This window comes from Calypte anna, chromosome 10 (assembly GCF_003957555.1).
Source record: "Calypte anna isolate BGI_N300 chromosome 10, bCalAnn1_v1.p, whole genome shotgun sequence".
Taxonomy (NCBI): domain Eukaryota; kingdom Metazoa; phylum Chordata; class Aves; order Apodiformes; family Trochilidae; genus Calypte; species Calypte anna.
The window spans coordinates 15,693,230-15,708,735 of NC_044256.1; the positions used below are offsets into that span (position 1 = coordinate 15,693,230).

Genomic DNA, 15,506 nt, shown 5'->3' on the forward strand with positions numbered 1-15,506 from the left:
ATTGCTGGAATGGGGCATGATGCAAGTCATGCTCTGCTGTAGAAACGTCCTGGAGAGAATGAGTCTGTCAAAAAAGCAAAACCGAAAGAAGACACGGCACAAATCCAACCAGAAATAAAGGAAGCTTCCCAGAGCACCTCAAAAAATGGAACAGGCATTGTTGCCTATCCTGGAATGGATCATGCTGATAAATGCATTTGTGTGTGTTCAGCTTTATAAACAATTACTTTTCTTTAGTTGCATATCAGGAAGTATTATGCTTCAGCTGGAGGTGACAGGTCACTGGCAGTTGAACTTTCTAGTTCTTCCTTTTCTAGAACATTGTTTTTTTTCTGAAGATGCAGGAATTAGCTGCCACCTTTATTTGCACGTAATAGGCTTTTTCACAGAGCTTTTCATCTGCATGTCTTCCTGATGGCTGAGTAGCTGTAACAGAGGGGAAAGAAAACCACAGAGACATTTAGACCAACAGTAAAGCTTGTGGCTTAAGGCTAGGTACAAAACCATACAGCTGGGAATTTGAAAAGAATTTCTCAGGTTTTCAACAGCCCCACAGCCCAGCTGTGCTCTGACAGTCAGGCTGTTTGTGCTTCACTGCCAGAATGGACAGTTGGATGCTCCAGCTCTCCAGCTCCTTGCTCTGGTGCGTTACTGAGCTGTGTGACACCCTCAGTGCCACAGCTTGTCCTCTCCTCCAGCCTCCTGTGCTGAATGTGCCGCAAAGCAGCAGGTTAGGAAGGGGCTTGGGCCATGTCATTGACTTGGCTTCTGTTTTCCTTTTCAAGTTCTGCAAAACCCAGGCTCCCTGGCCACCTCTCTGTGCGATGCCCTGGCATGCACTGTGCTGGCAATGTCACACCCACCACAGAGCTCCGCTGCAGACCCCAGTGCCCTCTTAGGGGCTCAGGTAAGTCCTGACATTTTTTGTTTTACAATATTACGTGGTTTTGCAAATGTTGTTTTCTTTTTCAATATCTTTATTTCCTATTACTTAATGTACAACGAAGTTAAAGAAAAAAAAAACACATTTGAGATGTGAAAACTTTGCTATACCACAAAATATTGTAAAAAAAAAAAAAAAACAAAACACACAACAAATCCTCCAAATGACCTCACTGCCATCTTTGTGAAGCAGAAAGTCAAAATTAACTGAATTGAACCACCTCCTTCCCCTCTCTTTCCTCAAAGCAACACTGTGGGGCACCTCACATCTGCAGCAGAGTCTGATGGAGGGTGTGACATGTCAGGAGCACGTGCTGGGGTCTCACACAGAGCAGGAGGAGATGGAAAGTCTTGCTTTTGGAAGACCTAAACACCAAGAGAGAAGACACAGCATAGCTTGAGCCTGCATGGTGCTGAGCACTCCTTGCTGCTGCTGGACCTGGCAAGGCACTTGACACCTCTGAAGATTGGTTTTTACCTTTACAGGGTTAATCCCAGTGACCTGCTCTTCTTGCTTGCTGCTTGGCACTTGCAGCACTGTGTCTGTTTTGATTGCTTTTCTTCCCTGATGCTTCTCTGCAGTGTTAGCAAACTTCCATTGCCCAGACAGCGTGGCAGGCAGAGCACAGAGCAAGAACCACCCATGACACCTCCCCACACTTACCCTAACCAGGGGAGGAGGTTCTGATTTTGGGGCACTGTTAACCCTATGTGAGCAGTGTGGGACCAGCTGTTGTGTCAGGGTTATATCTGTGTTAAGAGATGGTTGCCCTCTGGGAACTGCCCAGAGACCACTGAGGACCTTGTGTAGGTCTCAGAGCTGCTATCAGAGGGTGATAACTTTGGCATCAATACTGGGTGGAAAGATAGGAAGTGAAAGTAGAGTTTTGCATAGGGGTACAGAGCTGCTCAAAGAAGTAGAGCAGTCTCCAACAATACGAGCACATGTGAGGTTTTTTAGTAAAAACAGTACTTGCTTGTGTATTTTCATTGTAGTTAATAAATCAGATTAAGGTTCCAGCTGGGGGAAGTGAGACTTGCAGAGCCAGGTGCCTTTCAGAACGTGCTCAGGCAGTTGAGAAATAAATGTGCCCAGAACAGGCACAATCCTGTTGCTATAAAAAGCATGGTCAGTTGCTGATGGCCTGGTGCATCTTTTCTGTGAGAGAAAGGCTACCACAGGTCTTCCCAAAATAGAGCTGGTTTTATTATTAAAAATAAATTCTCATTTGCATTTTCATTTATGCTTTGACTCATGTCTTTGCTGAAAAGTTCAGATACTAGAAGTATCACCTCTAGCAAGGAGACAGAACTTTAGCAGATGGAGGAAATCCAACCTGGCAAGCTGAGATTCTCCAGCTTTTCTGGAGCTGTGGAGCTTGGCCTCTGTGTCATGGCTTAGCAGTTTGGGCAGACCAAAAACCTGACGACAGAATTACTCTCTATTACCCCCCCTCCACCCTCCCAGAGGAAAATGGGGAATAAGGAGAGGCTTCAAGTTGGTAATTGAAAAAATTTTGAAACAGATTTACTAGAACAGAGGCCAGTTCCTTGTCCAGCTGGAAGTAGTGGTGCAGGAGTAAGTTGGACATGTATATAGTTTTTGGTAGGGGAATTGAGGAAGACAGTTTATCTTCCTCCTTGGCCACAGCAGCACTGGAGAGTGGCAGCCTGAGCCCAGGAGAGTTTTGGCAGTGCTGGTACACAGGCTCTGAAAGTGAGGAGTGTGCACCTGGGCTGGCAGAACCCTGTTGGGGAGTGGAGATGGATTTTGTCACCTTAGCTTGTGTCATTCAGGGAGGTGATGTTATTAAAATTGAAGTTGCATGTGGTTTCCCAACGGGTTTCCTGATGAGGGTGGGTGGCATGCTGGAGTGCAGATGGGACCTCAGGAGCATGCTCTGGAGCTAGTGTGCTCCTAGCTCTCTGGTTATCATCTGTGTTTCCTTAAACAAGGAATTTACCACCAATTGGAGCCTGTGGGATTCAGAGATAATAGGCTGTTTCAAGCACAAGCTCTGTTTGTGCTTTAGAGTCCAGGGAAGAAGTACAAATCTCACCCTTGCGCTGATTTGAGCAAAATTCAGTGTAGAGTTTTGCAGCTGAGCCCCGAAATGTGGATTTATGTGGAATGAAGAGGTTGCTAAAATGAGAGAGAGAAAAAAAATGTGGTTTCTGTACGAAATGGTAGAAAGCAGCTTTCAGCTAGGGGCTGGAACCTATCACCCCAGGATCAGAATAAGAGGAGGAGCTTGTGAGAAGGAGGCAGAGGTTGGTGGTAGGCGAGGGAGTGGGAGGAGAGGCTGAGTCAGTGGTGGCTGTGGGGCTGCAGGAATGGCACTTCCAGGCACTTCCAGGCACTCGGGTAGAGAGGATGTGGGAGCACAAGGCAGGCAGATGACTCAGGTTGGGGACTGGCTGTGTCATAGGAGGTAGATCTGGGCTTGACATGCATCCAAAAAAGAGACAATGGTGTCTTTGTAAAATGTAACTGAAGGTGGCTGAATTTCAGTCACAAGTTAAAAGTTTTGAAGGCAGAAAGAAGTGAGGGAAAGACATCACTGAGAGATGAGCATCACTTGTGTAGAGACAGCAACAGAGAAGAGGAACAGTAGAGGCTTTAGGAAGGTGGACAACAGAAAGTTGAAAAAGATTTTGGCAAAAAAGTGGAGTTAGTTTCAAAGAGCCAAAGGTTGTATTTGGTTTTCTCCTAATCTAATCTCTGACGCAGAGCGGAAGAAAAATCCACTTCTCTTGTGGTTTGCCAAAAGACAGCAAAAAGCAAATGTCCATGGGGAGACAGCTCTTGAAAAACATGGCAAAACTGGAACTGCAAGGCAGCACTCACTCTTCAGGAAGTGAATAAGTGATTAAAAGAGAAATAGAAAATGGAGGACTTTTAAACTGAGCTATGACAAAACTGAAATCTGTGGTATGCTTGGCTGATGTTGCAAGGGTAGGTAGGGCTCTCTGTGATTTTTGCCAGTCACTTGTTTCCTGAATTCTTGGTCTATGAGACAGGGATTTCATGCAGGGCTGTGCAACACATGGATGAGTACAGTTTGCAGTAAGATACAGTGCAAAAGGTCAGCATCTGTGACATGCACATCCAACACCAAACCACAGTGAAATTCAGCAAAGCTCTCCTTCTGCTGTAGTATCCAGTATTTCAGTGTGTTTTAAAGGAAACACTGAAGCAAGTCAGAAGAAAATTCTTGTTGGTGAAAGGAAAGCTGGAAGAGGGAAACAAAGAATGCAGAAACAAAGCAGATAGGGAAGGGCATGGCTCTCCAAAGCCTCGACTTTTTCATCTTGCAGCTCACAATGTTCCACTAAATTCTTGTGTGAACAGCTCTTGGTTGTGAGCTTTGCTCAGCTGTATTTAGGAGTGTGGTGGGAGTACCTGGAGATGGAGGTGCTCATGATGATGGACAGATGGTATCTAGAGCTGAAGTTGATTCTGAGGCAAAAAGCAGTATGAAGCAGAAGATTATCAACAAGTGTGTAGTGCAAGCAGTCTTGGAGGCTACTTCTATCATTTTAATACTTCTTTAGAAATCTCACATTGTTTTTTCAGTCATCTCCCTGCTGACTTGTGTTTTGGGGGGCAAGTGTACAATGTGAAGTCGTCTTTGGGTGAGGTGTGTGGTAATGTGTTTTTGTGGTTGACTATTTTTTTACAAAATGGGGTTGTTTAGTCTGCCTCAAGGTTTCTTTTAGCTTTCTTGGTCTGTAGGAGTTAATCATAGAATCACAGAATGTTTGAATTGGAAGGGACCTGAAAGATCATCAAGTTCCAACCACCCTCCATGGGCAGGGACACCTCCCACTAGACCAGGTTGCTCTGAGCCACATCCAACCTGGCCTTCAACACTTCCAGGGATGGGGCATCCACAACTTCTTGGGGTAACCTGTGCCAGTGTCTCACCACCTTCATAGTGAAGAATTTCTCCCTAATGTCTCATCTAAACCTACCCTTTTCCAGTTTAAAGACATTACCCCTTGTTCTATAGCTATATGCCTTTGTAAAAGGTCTGCATTGAAAATGATACAGCAGGTAGTTAGAATAAATACATTTAGCCAGATGGTGCACTGCTGGAGGCTGAAGGATTAGGAGGAAGGAAAGCAGCAGAATGTGGTTCTGACCCAGTCAGGTCCTCTGTGACTTTTGCTGTGGGAGAAAAACACAGGAAAGCAAGGACACTCCTGTGATGAGAATACTGTCTTTTTATAAGAATTTCCTTCCTCATAAGCAGTTTCACTAATGAAGGCAGAGATCATAATGTATTTGTGTGGCTGAGAAAGCTTCTGCAGTTACAGAAACTGAGCCTGAACACCCCCAAATCCTGCAGGATTCCTGCTGGGAAGGGGGTGCACATTCCAGTGGGTTCAGCTCACTGCACTTGGAGTTAGCAGCCTTTTAAAGCAGCTACACCTTAGCACTGTGGCAGGTCCTGAAAACACTGCCTAGTTCTTGAGCATCAGGCAGGAGCAATGCCTACGGAGGTGAGGTGATGGAAGGAGAGCAGCCGCTGAGCCACTTTCTCTCTCTCAGGGACAGGTTTTGCCTCTAGTGCCAGAGAGTGCATGGTTTGATGGGTCAGATGGGTCAGATTCACCCTGTGGCTTTGTAACCCATGGGGTGTTGCAGATCTGCCAGGTGGTAGAAGTTGGTGCTGAGGGGTTGGTGGGTGACAGCTCAGGGAGTCCAGAACTAATGCTGTAGTAGGGCTCTCCAGCCTTTCTGCACAAACAGCATTGATCCTGCAGCCAGGGTACCACGGAGGGGACAGTGCTGGCTGCTCTTCTGCAGCCCCTTTGCACCAGAGCATCCTCCCAGCACTGCAGTGGAAGAGCAGTCAGGTTGTGTCCAAGCTCAGACCATGTGCTTGTGTTGCAGTTGCAGCTTTGAGGGAGAGAGTCCAGAGTGGTCTACAACCTGATTTTCTTTCTTTTCAATTAAAGGCAAGTAGTGAATCTGAAAATGAGAGCCCCAAAAGAAGAGGCCAGAAGCAAGTGAAAAGAACGTAAGTTTCCAAGGAAAGAATTCTGAATGGTGGTACTTTGTCTTGTTTTGTTTTTCAGAATAATAGTGTTGGTTTGTTTGGGAGGCATTGCCAACATGGAGAGCTTGTGAAACAAATTAATATTTCTAGGCTGACTAAAACTGAAGTATGAATATAAATCTACAGAGATGCCATTTCCCAACTTTCCTTTTGTTTATATTTTCTCACTTGGCCTGTAACAGAATCTGAACCAGTCAGGTTCACTTTCTGTTGCCAGTCTTTTACTTTTCCACCAGGATACTTATTCTCCTTCAGAGAAAGTTTTAATCTTTGCTCCTTCTACCTTTATGATTGAGAATAAAATGCCAAATTATTAGCCTCTTTTATAGCCCTCTGCTAAAACAAAAAAAACTTCCCTAAGGGAGATTTTTCATCACCACAACTGAGTTCACTTACATTATTTCACTTCCCTTTTTCATCTAATAAGTAAGTACCTTCTAGTTTTTCCAGACACTGAAGTAAACTGAAGGGAAATACAAGTTGCCTGATGCAGAATGCTTACCAGCTTCCTTTCTTCTGTTTCTTGTCTTTTTAATTTTTCTTTTAAGTGTACACATCGGTGCAGGAGGGAAGGTAATAAAGCACAGAGAGGATTGTGGCAGTATGGACCTCCTGTGGGCAGGAAGGATAATCCCTGTGGACTCCCCACATCCCCTTAGAGAGAGAGGGGGCTCCTTCAAAGGGCTTTTCAGAGCTGCAGCTTTGCTCTGAATTCCTTCCACTAATGGTCTGGTGTGATTTGGCTTCACACTTGGAAACCTGTAATAGCCTGAATTTAGGTGGCAAGAGACTTCGTGCTGCATTTTCTGTGCTACAAGGAGATCATGTAACTGTGCATGTTGTGACTTATACTCCATAAATGGAAATGAGCAATTTTAAGATTTTTCCATCTTGTTTCAGAAAATACAGAAGTGGAAATGAAAAATAAATAATTTGAAGCACTTGCCCACCCAGTTATAAGAAGTGCAGCTCTGCCACAAGCACTGTTGTAGTGTGTGTTAAGGGCCACCCCCACTCAAGATAGATACTGCTGCCACTGGGTGTACTGCAACCCAGGTGACTGAGGCTCTAAAAGCAGAGAATCACACCATAAAATCCCCCAGGCATTGCACTGGCCAACCCAGAGTGCAGTTTTGAGCAACTTGTAATCATGGCCTGCTAGTATTAACCTAGATGGCTTAGCCAAGTCCTGGTATTGAAATATGATTGCCCTTCATGATCTGCATTTCTGACCATAGCAATAAATGGAAGAGAGAGGTCTCTGGTGAAGAAGAGGATGAAGATGGAGGCGAGCAAGGCAGCAGTGGAGAGAGTGAGCCTGAACTTAAGAAAATTAAAGCAAGAAGACCTGCCCAAAGGAGGTAAGGAGTAGGTGGTTCAGTCTGTCTGGGTTTTTTTGCATATGTCATTTTTGGACATGCTGGGATGGAGAGGTAGTCTCTGTTTATTGCTAAAGAATGTGGGGTTTTTCTGCAATATTCCCTTTGTTTACGACCTAGTAAGCCCAGGACCTAGTACACCTAGGACCTAATGACTCTCATCTACTCATTGCATGCTCCAGTGAGTGGTGCAGGGGTTTCCGTGTAGTTAGAGCAGACTAAACCCCTAGGAGTCAAATAACTGAGATTGATGCTTTCTTGAAAACTTATTAAAGTGGATGCTTACATAAAACATACTGTATTATAGCTTTCTACTCTCATTTTAGAAAAGGGACCAAGCCCAGTGTTAAAAAGGCTCACAAAGGCCAGCATGGCCAGAAGAAAAAGAAACCAGACTCATCTGAAGATGATGATGACGACGAAGATGATGAGGCCCCCAAGAGACAAACTCGACGAAGAGCAGCCAAAAATGTCAGGTATCCAGAAGTGTGGAATTGTTTGATGAGAGCTGCCTGGATAGGAAAGGGAAGGCACTCCAAATTCCCTGTCCTAGGCACTGGCTCCCTGTGTGATCCTGCAGATACCCATCTATTGGCTGAGATGTGGTTCTTTTGACAGCTTCATACTGTGTAGGTGTGACTTCACTTTACCTGCTTTGCCATCTGTAAAGAATCAGTTCCTCTTAAGAGAACTGTGAGCAGGTCTTCATGTTTCTAAAAGACTCTCAGATGAGACTGAGAATTACAAATAATAGATTAAGATGAGTAAAATGAGCTGTGCTAGACTAGACCAATGGTCTGAGAGTGGCTGATAGGTAATGCCTTGGGACAGGGCATTGGGACATGGTGGAGGAAAAGCATTATCCATTCCTCAATATACCCTCTCACCTTTTGGCAGTCCTAATAATGTACTTGCAAAGACCACAAAGAATATTTTTGGTGGTTAAATATTCATCAAGGAAGAGAAGTGTAGGTCCTAGGGCAGTGCAGGCACTCATGCAGCCTTTTGATGCTCTACAACCTCTGTTATTAAACATAAAATAATCTTCCATCAGAGAGAGAGAGGAGAATTTCTCTGCTGATGGCTTTGCTTCTACTGCAGGGATTGTTCCACTTCCTTATGAAGCATCTGGTCTTGGCCATGGTCAGAAAAACTATGTTGGCAAAACAGAGTATTAGTCTGCTAAAGTATAGCTGAGTCTCCTGGGGAAAAGTACAGAATGCCTAACCTAGGAATTGCATGTGCTTAACATGCACTGAACTCCAGGGCAAATGCTGGTTTGTTGCTCCAGTCCATGCCATTCTGTTTGTTTCTGGACTGGGAAGAATCAAGTGCTTTTTATCAGTTTGCTTTTGCTCTTGTTCAGTTACAAAGAAGATGATGATTTTGAGACGGATTCTGATGACCTGATAGAGATGACTGGGGAAGGAGCTGATGAACAGCAAGACAACAGTGAAACTATTGAGAAAGTCTTGGACATCAGACTTGGAAAAAAAGGAGGTGGGTAGTTTGAGAAAAAGCCTCTCTTTCTGCTGTCAATCATGTGCACTCACAGTTTCTCTTGAGCTGGTGCAGTGCTTTTGCAACTTCAAAGTGGAGCCAAGGGTTGTTACAGCACTCTTCACCCTTGCCTCTATGCCTCTTAATTAAGAATAATAGCAGCTTTTGTAAAATCTAGAATTGAAAAGCCTAAAATGTCAAGTTTATGCACTTAGCAGCTTTCATTTAGCATGCACACATTTTGAAGATGCAGTCATTGTTCTCCAATTCTTGCTGTTCTTTGAAATACAAAATAGATCTTCCTGTAGAGTGAATTTTCATAGCTCCATTGACAAAGCCATAATGAAAATAAAGCCAAAGTTTTGTTCTCATAGCTTTACAAAAGTGTTTTTCTAAAATGGAACAGTCATGAACATTTTCAAGAGGCCTTTGAATTATACTTACAGAAAAGACATTTATGACAGAGTTTTAAAAGATTCTTCTGTATGAAAAACTTCTGTGTGCCTGTTTTAATTGGGTTGTAGAATCTGTAGGATATTTTTTGTGCTGCCACAAAAGACGTATTAGAAAAATAACTTTCTGCTGTAATGCAGTTCATGTCCAGTGCTTGATAGATAACAAAGGTACCAACTGCAGCCTGATTTCTTTTGCAGCCACTGGTGCTTCCACCACAGTGTATGCAACTGAAGCCAATGGCAACCCAAGTGCTGACTTTGATCCTGAAAAGGATGAAGGGGAAGTTCAGTACCTGATCAAATGGAAAGGCTGGTCATATATCCATAGCACATGGGAGAGTGAAGAGTCCCTGCAGCAGCAGAAAGTGAAGGGCATGAAAAAGCTAGAGAACTTCAAGAAAAAAGAGGAGGAGATCAAGCAATGGTATGCTTTCCTTTAACCAGGGATTTGGCCTTGGGCAAATCTTTTCTTAGCCAGAGGTTTGCAGAGTCATGACAGGAAACATTTGATCTTTTTCTTGCCAAGTGTGTTTCATCCAAAGCAACTGTTTTCACTGCACAACACTCACTTCTCTCTTTGCCTACTGATGAACATCCTTTCTCACAGAGATGATGTCTGTGGCCATGGTGTTGAAAGAGTGAGGAAGAGGCCTGAAATTCAGTATTGCCAGTTCCCAGGCCTAAGAATTGGGGTAGCTGACAACAAATACATGGTACATAGATGCACTCAGCCCAGGAGATCCCGTAAGGACTTGCAGATCTATAAACTCCTAAAAATTATCGACTTGTCTGTATGCAAGTTTTGGCATCAGTATATATCCAACCTCCCCAGGAACACTAAGAGGAGCTACAGTGTAGTTCCAAAGTGATAAAGATGGAGTAGCAGCTTCCATCTCTATTTCATTGTCTTTTGAAGACTGATTTTTGCAGCAGAGTATGGCATCATTTAGCAGGGAGTCAGTATGAACGTATGACATTAGCTTCTCAGTAACAATTTATAATTATAGGAAGCTTTAAGAAACATGTCATATAAGTAGTAGTTTGCTTTAGTGGCTTGTCTGAATGACAGAAACATACAGTAAAGTAGAATTTTTGTATGTGGTCTCCATAAGCATTATGACAGAAGCCTTTGATTTTTTTCACATCTAGGCTGGGCAAGGTGTCACCTGAAGATGTGGAATATTTCAACTGCCAACAAGAACTAGCTTCAGAGCTGAACAAACAGTATCAAATAGTGGAGAGAGTAATTGGTAAGTGAATCCAACACTTCTTTAAAAGGGTGAAGTAAGAAGTGGGAACTTCAATGCCAGCAGAATGAATGTACAGCTCTCTCTAGTTCCCTGTCTCCACTATCTCTGGAGACAAAAAACCTGTTGTTAAGTGTACTTTAGTGTGTGGAATTCAGGAATTTGTAGAGTAGAAATCCAGGTTTACAGAGTTGTATTTACAAGCAATACAAATCAATTGCTCTCCTTGTCTGGAGTATGGGATACCAGACTATTTTCCAAGGAGATGCTGAAGTTGCTGATGCTGAAGTTCTTTGAGTTTAGTCCTTTATATGGAAGGTGTTTCCATCAAAAGCAGCAGCACAGGCCTGGCTGTTGTGAGGACCACTTTCTGGGTCATGGTTGAGAACATGGATAGGCTGCAAGGGACCTCAGGGGTTAGATTTCTTGATTACTTATTAAAAATAAAAATGACTTAGTGAGCATTTCAATAATACCACAGTCATGTCAGAGGTGCCAGCATCCAGTTCTTTGGGAACAGTCTTGGAGAGCTGTTTAACCTATTTCCAATACAATTCCTACAAAATCTCCTGGGGTGTGTGGCAGTGACAATTTGCCTGCCCTGCTCCCTCTGCTGGCTGCCTGCGTTCCAAACCCTTCCTTCTCTTCTGTCTCCAAACACAGCTGTGAAGACCAGCAAGTCCATGCCAGGACATTCAGATTTTCCAGGTAAAAGAACACTTTTTTTCGTCCCTCTAAAATTTCCCCATTATAGCTGAGCTGTGTTTTGTGGTTGTACATGGGTGGCTCAAGACTGCGCCTGTGAACCACGCTTGTGGTTCAGCCACAGAACAATGCTTGCTAAGTTTTGGCCTTGTTTTTTTTGCATATTTTGCAGCAAACAGTCGCAAAACACCCTCAAATGACCCCGAGTATTTGTGTAAGTGGATGGGGCTGCCCTATGCTGAGTGCAGCTGGGAAGATGAGGCTCTGATAAGCAAGAAGTTTCAGCACTGCATTGACAGCTTCAACAATCGAAACAACTCCAAAACAATTCCCACCAGGGACTGCAAGGTTTGTTTGCTTCATTTCTCTCCTGTTGCTGGGTTTCTCCAGGCTGGATGGTGATGCAAACAGTGAAATGTGAAGTTTGATCAAGATAAATGTCAGCATTTTCACATCCCACCACTGCTTGAGAGGTTGGTTGTTGTTCTGATATTAATATTTAAGGAAGGGATGTGAACCTTCTTTTGGTTTCATTTACTCTTTGCACAGTGAGGACATTAACTTTGGGAATGGGAGGCTTTATCCTTGCAAAGTGCTTCCCTCTCAGAAGGAACTACTGTAGAAATTCAAAGTTTTAGCATGAGATGGATGAAAAAACAGCACACCTAGGAAAAGAGAGAACCTAAAAGAGGCAGTTTTATAGTGGAGGAGAGGGACAGAGATAATGGGAGGAAAAATAAAAGGACAAAAAAGAAAGTGAAGCTTGTTCCATTTAATGTACATAATGTACAGCTTACTGCATTCTTGGAGAGGGCCTCCCAGCTCTGGTCCTCAGAGCAGAGGAGAGCAGGCAAAACATAGTGCTTGCTGAGTGGTTTTCTGAACTACAGACATAAGCATTGGCTAGGAAAATGTGGACAATTTTTAACCAGTGAACAAATAAGCCTGAGTTGCTGAGTTTTCAACCTTACTTTGTCTTTCTTCAGTGAGCTTACAGCATCCTCTTTTCCAGGTATTGAAGCAGAGACCAAGGTTTGTTGCTTTGAAGAAACAGCCTTCCTACATTGGCAGTGAGAACCTGGAGCTGAGAGATTACCAGCTGGAGGGGCTCAACTGGCTTGCTCACTCATGGTGCAAGTATGTACAGATGTACTCATTTTGTCCCCTGGTTTTTGTCCTGGTAGGATCTCTGTTCCTCTTCTTTTTAACTGAGGTCTTTACCCATCCTGCTTCTGGAGATTGAAGCATTTTGAATGTTATCACACCCAGCTGTATTGCAGACACTCCAAGCAGGAGCTATCTAGAGCATGAACTTAAGAAGTATTGTGTGAAAGCAAAAAGTATTTTCCCTGTCTGAGCCTGTTCACATGCTGGACTTGGCTCTTTTGTGAGCCTGCTACATATCAACTCTGATTTTCCATCACCTTAACAGAAAAGAAAAGGTTTCTGGCTTCCACACTTGTTGAAATCTTAAAAAAATGTACTTCTAAAATTAAGCCACTGACTCCTCTCTCTCTTTGCCTTTGTCCTTGCTTGCCTGTTATGGTGCTATGTACAATCTGGATGTCCCTGGGATCCATTTGCAAGTGATGTTAATAATAAATGTTTCTCCACTGCCCCCTTTCTGTCCCTGCTGTGGATTGCTGTTCTTGTGAGCACACAGTGCATGTGCAGTGGTGGAAGCACACACTCAGTCATGATTCATGTTTGTTCTCTTCTTTCTTAGGAACAACAGTGTGATTCTGGCTGATGAAATGGGCCTGGGCAAGACAATTCAGACAATATCATTCCTGTCATACCTTTTCCATCAGCACCAGCTGTATGGCCCTTTCCTGGTGGTGGTGCCCTTGTCCACTCTCACCTCGTGGCAAAGGGAGTTTGATGTGTGGGCACCTGAGATAAATGTGGTGGTTTACATTGGAGACCTCATGAGCAGGAACATGGTGTGTAACCAGGCAGCAAGGGGGGTGGGGTTGGCTTGAAATGCTGGGAGCAAAGCAGCAGCTCCTGTGTAGTGTGTGACACATACTCTGCTGGAGAAGCTGATGGAAGCACTGCAGGAAGCTAGAGTTAGTTGAACTGAGCACTGGGGTGGAACTCACTGCTGCAGGGACTATTTGACCTTATTTCTCCTCTTAGAGTAAGCACAATAGTCCTGGCTTCTCTCAGGGGGTCTGGAAACTACAACTGTACTGGGCTGGAACATGCTGCAGTAAGGACTAGTGCTTGCTTCCTGTGTTCTGAATTATTCAGATGATGAAGCACGCAAATGTTGTGAGCCTGGTGGTGTCAGTAGTGAGATGATGTGTTCATTTGGCAGATGAGGGTCATGTCACAACACCAAGTTATTTGACTTTATTTTAGTACCTATTGCAAGGGCAGTTAAACCACTTGTGTCCTAAAACAAGCTGCTCCTTGGGGACCCTGAGCTCATCAAATGACACCTTGAGCAACAGGGCTTTGAACAATAGGAGGCTTTGGCTATAGCCACACTAAAACAATTGTTGTTAACTCTTTAGTTTGCAGTAACATTGGTTGAAGTTAACATTTGTTTCCTCACACAGATACGTGAATATGAGTGGATCCACTCTCAGTCTAAAAGGCTGAAATTCAATGCACTTATCACAACCTATGAGATCCTCCTCAAGGATAAGGTGAGTAATGTTCCAGGGATGTTTTTAGTTAGACTTTCTCTTGCTTGCAGAGGGGAAAGCCAGCCCCCAACTACTGGTTTCACCTCTTTCTTCTGTGGGGATAGAGAATGTATAGCTACTGTTTGCTTTTGCTTGCCAGTAATGCAGAGAGAATATGAGACACCTGTTAGAATATGAACATCTGTTAAAATGTCTTCACTTCTATACTGCACAGTTGTGTTATTATTTTTACTTATAAAACACCAGGCAGGGTGGTAGCTGGACATTACATGGTTTAATTTAGGGTAGCTGAGAGGACAGATCATTGGCCATGGTGCTAACTGATTTTTACACAGGAAAAATCTGTTGGGCTAGTAAATGTTCATTAGCCCTCTCAGTTCATCACTCAGTCCTAGCAGAAAACAGAAAACCTCATACTAATGATAAAAAAAAATTAAAATCAAAACTCTCAGGTTACTTTAAAGGCTTGTTTGTCAACTGTCCTGTGGGGTGTAGCTCCAGTGGGGTTAGTCCTGTAGGAGGACTCCAGGGCCATGAGGAAAGGGAAGTGTACAGGGGGCTGAGGGAGGACTTCACTTTCTGGGTAAAGCAGAGGTGGATTAGCAGTACTAGCTGAGAAAAAAATATGCCAGGAGTGCCATACAGCATGGCAAATTTTCAACTTTCCTTTCTGGAAGGGAGGGAGTAAAAAGTGTAGGCATCTTGATCCCAAGATTTTGTTAATAAGAAGCTCTTATGAGCCCAGCTCCTTGGATGGTGGACCAGGGCTGGGCTGGGATGTCCTGAAAAGCACCCACTGCACTGCTTTCTGGCCATGGAGAGAGAGACATATGCGAAGTGGTGGGGCTTGTCTGACCCAGCATCTCCTTGAGGCTCGTTTTTTTGTCTTCTTTTCCTCCAGGCTGTTTTGGGAAGTATTAACTGGGCCTTTCTAGCTGTGGATGAAGCCCATCGGTTGAAAAATGATGATTCTTTGCTGTACAAAACACTGATTGATTTCAAGTCCAACCACAGGCTGCTGATCACTGGCACTCCTCTTCAAAATTCACTTAAAGAGCTCTGGTCCCTGCTGCATTTCATTATGCCAGAGAAGTAAGTCTCCTTTTGGTCCTTCAAAAAATATCTCAGTGTCCATTCTTACCCAGTAAGTAGGCTTGAGGGAGTGCAGAATGGCAGAGATCACTGAATTAAACTCAGTGGAGTTAGTAATGAAATGGGAGCAGACATTGGTGGGGAAAATTAGAGGTTAAATGACTAACACAAGGAGTATTTTTGGCAGCAAACTGAATGGGGAAACCTAATATGTGTCTTTCAAATGTGTCTGCTGTCTTAGAGCCATCTCAAAAAAGTTAAACTTGTTTTCAGCAATCATCTCAACCATTTTTGAGGTTTCCAGTACACTGTGGTTCAGCCACACTTGCCAACCAGTTCATGGCAGTCTCCAGGAGTATTGCTCAAAGATGGTGCAATCTGGCTGATGTTTGCAAGTCTGCATTATAGCAACTGTTTTGGTTGCTTTCAAGAAAATGGGATAAGACAAGCAAGCCCCAAAACTCAC

The 15,506-nt window shown here is 43.7% G+C and overlaps 1 protein-coding gene across 6 annotated transcripts in view; it reads left to right on the forward strand.

The window, feature by feature from the left end:
• The window catches only part of CHD2 (chromodomain helicase DNA binding protein 2), a 57,012-nt gene that overhangs the window by 19,296 nt on the left and 22,210 nt on the right, over window positions 1-15,506 (forward strand). For all 6 annotated transcript variants that reach the window (XM_030456921.1, XM_008495770.2, XM_030456920.1 and 3 more), the window contains 12 exons: window positions 5,908-5,969; window positions 7,247-7,369; window positions 7,714-7,863; window positions 8,754-8,887; window positions 9,541-9,766; window positions 10,492-10,592; window positions 11,253-11,297; window positions 11,467-11,642; window positions 12,307-12,431; window positions 13,021-13,237; window positions 13,859-13,948; window positions 14,850-15,040. In XM_030456921.1, coding sequence (XP_030312781.1) covers window positions 5,908-5,969; window positions 7,247-7,369; window positions 7,714-7,863; window positions 8,754-8,887; window positions 9,541-9,766; window positions 10,492-10,592; window positions 11,253-11,297; window positions 11,467-11,642; window positions 12,307-12,431; window positions 13,021-13,237; window positions 13,859-13,948; window positions 14,850-15,040 — 1,640 coding nt within the window. The remainder of the gene's footprint in view (window positions 1-5,907; window positions 5,970-7,246; window positions 7,370-7,713; window positions 7,864-8,753; window positions 8,888-9,540; window positions 9,767-10,491; window positions 10,593-11,252; window positions 11,298-11,466; window positions 11,643-12,306; window positions 12,432-13,020; window positions 13,238-13,858; window positions 13,949-14,849; window positions 15,041-15,506) is intronic.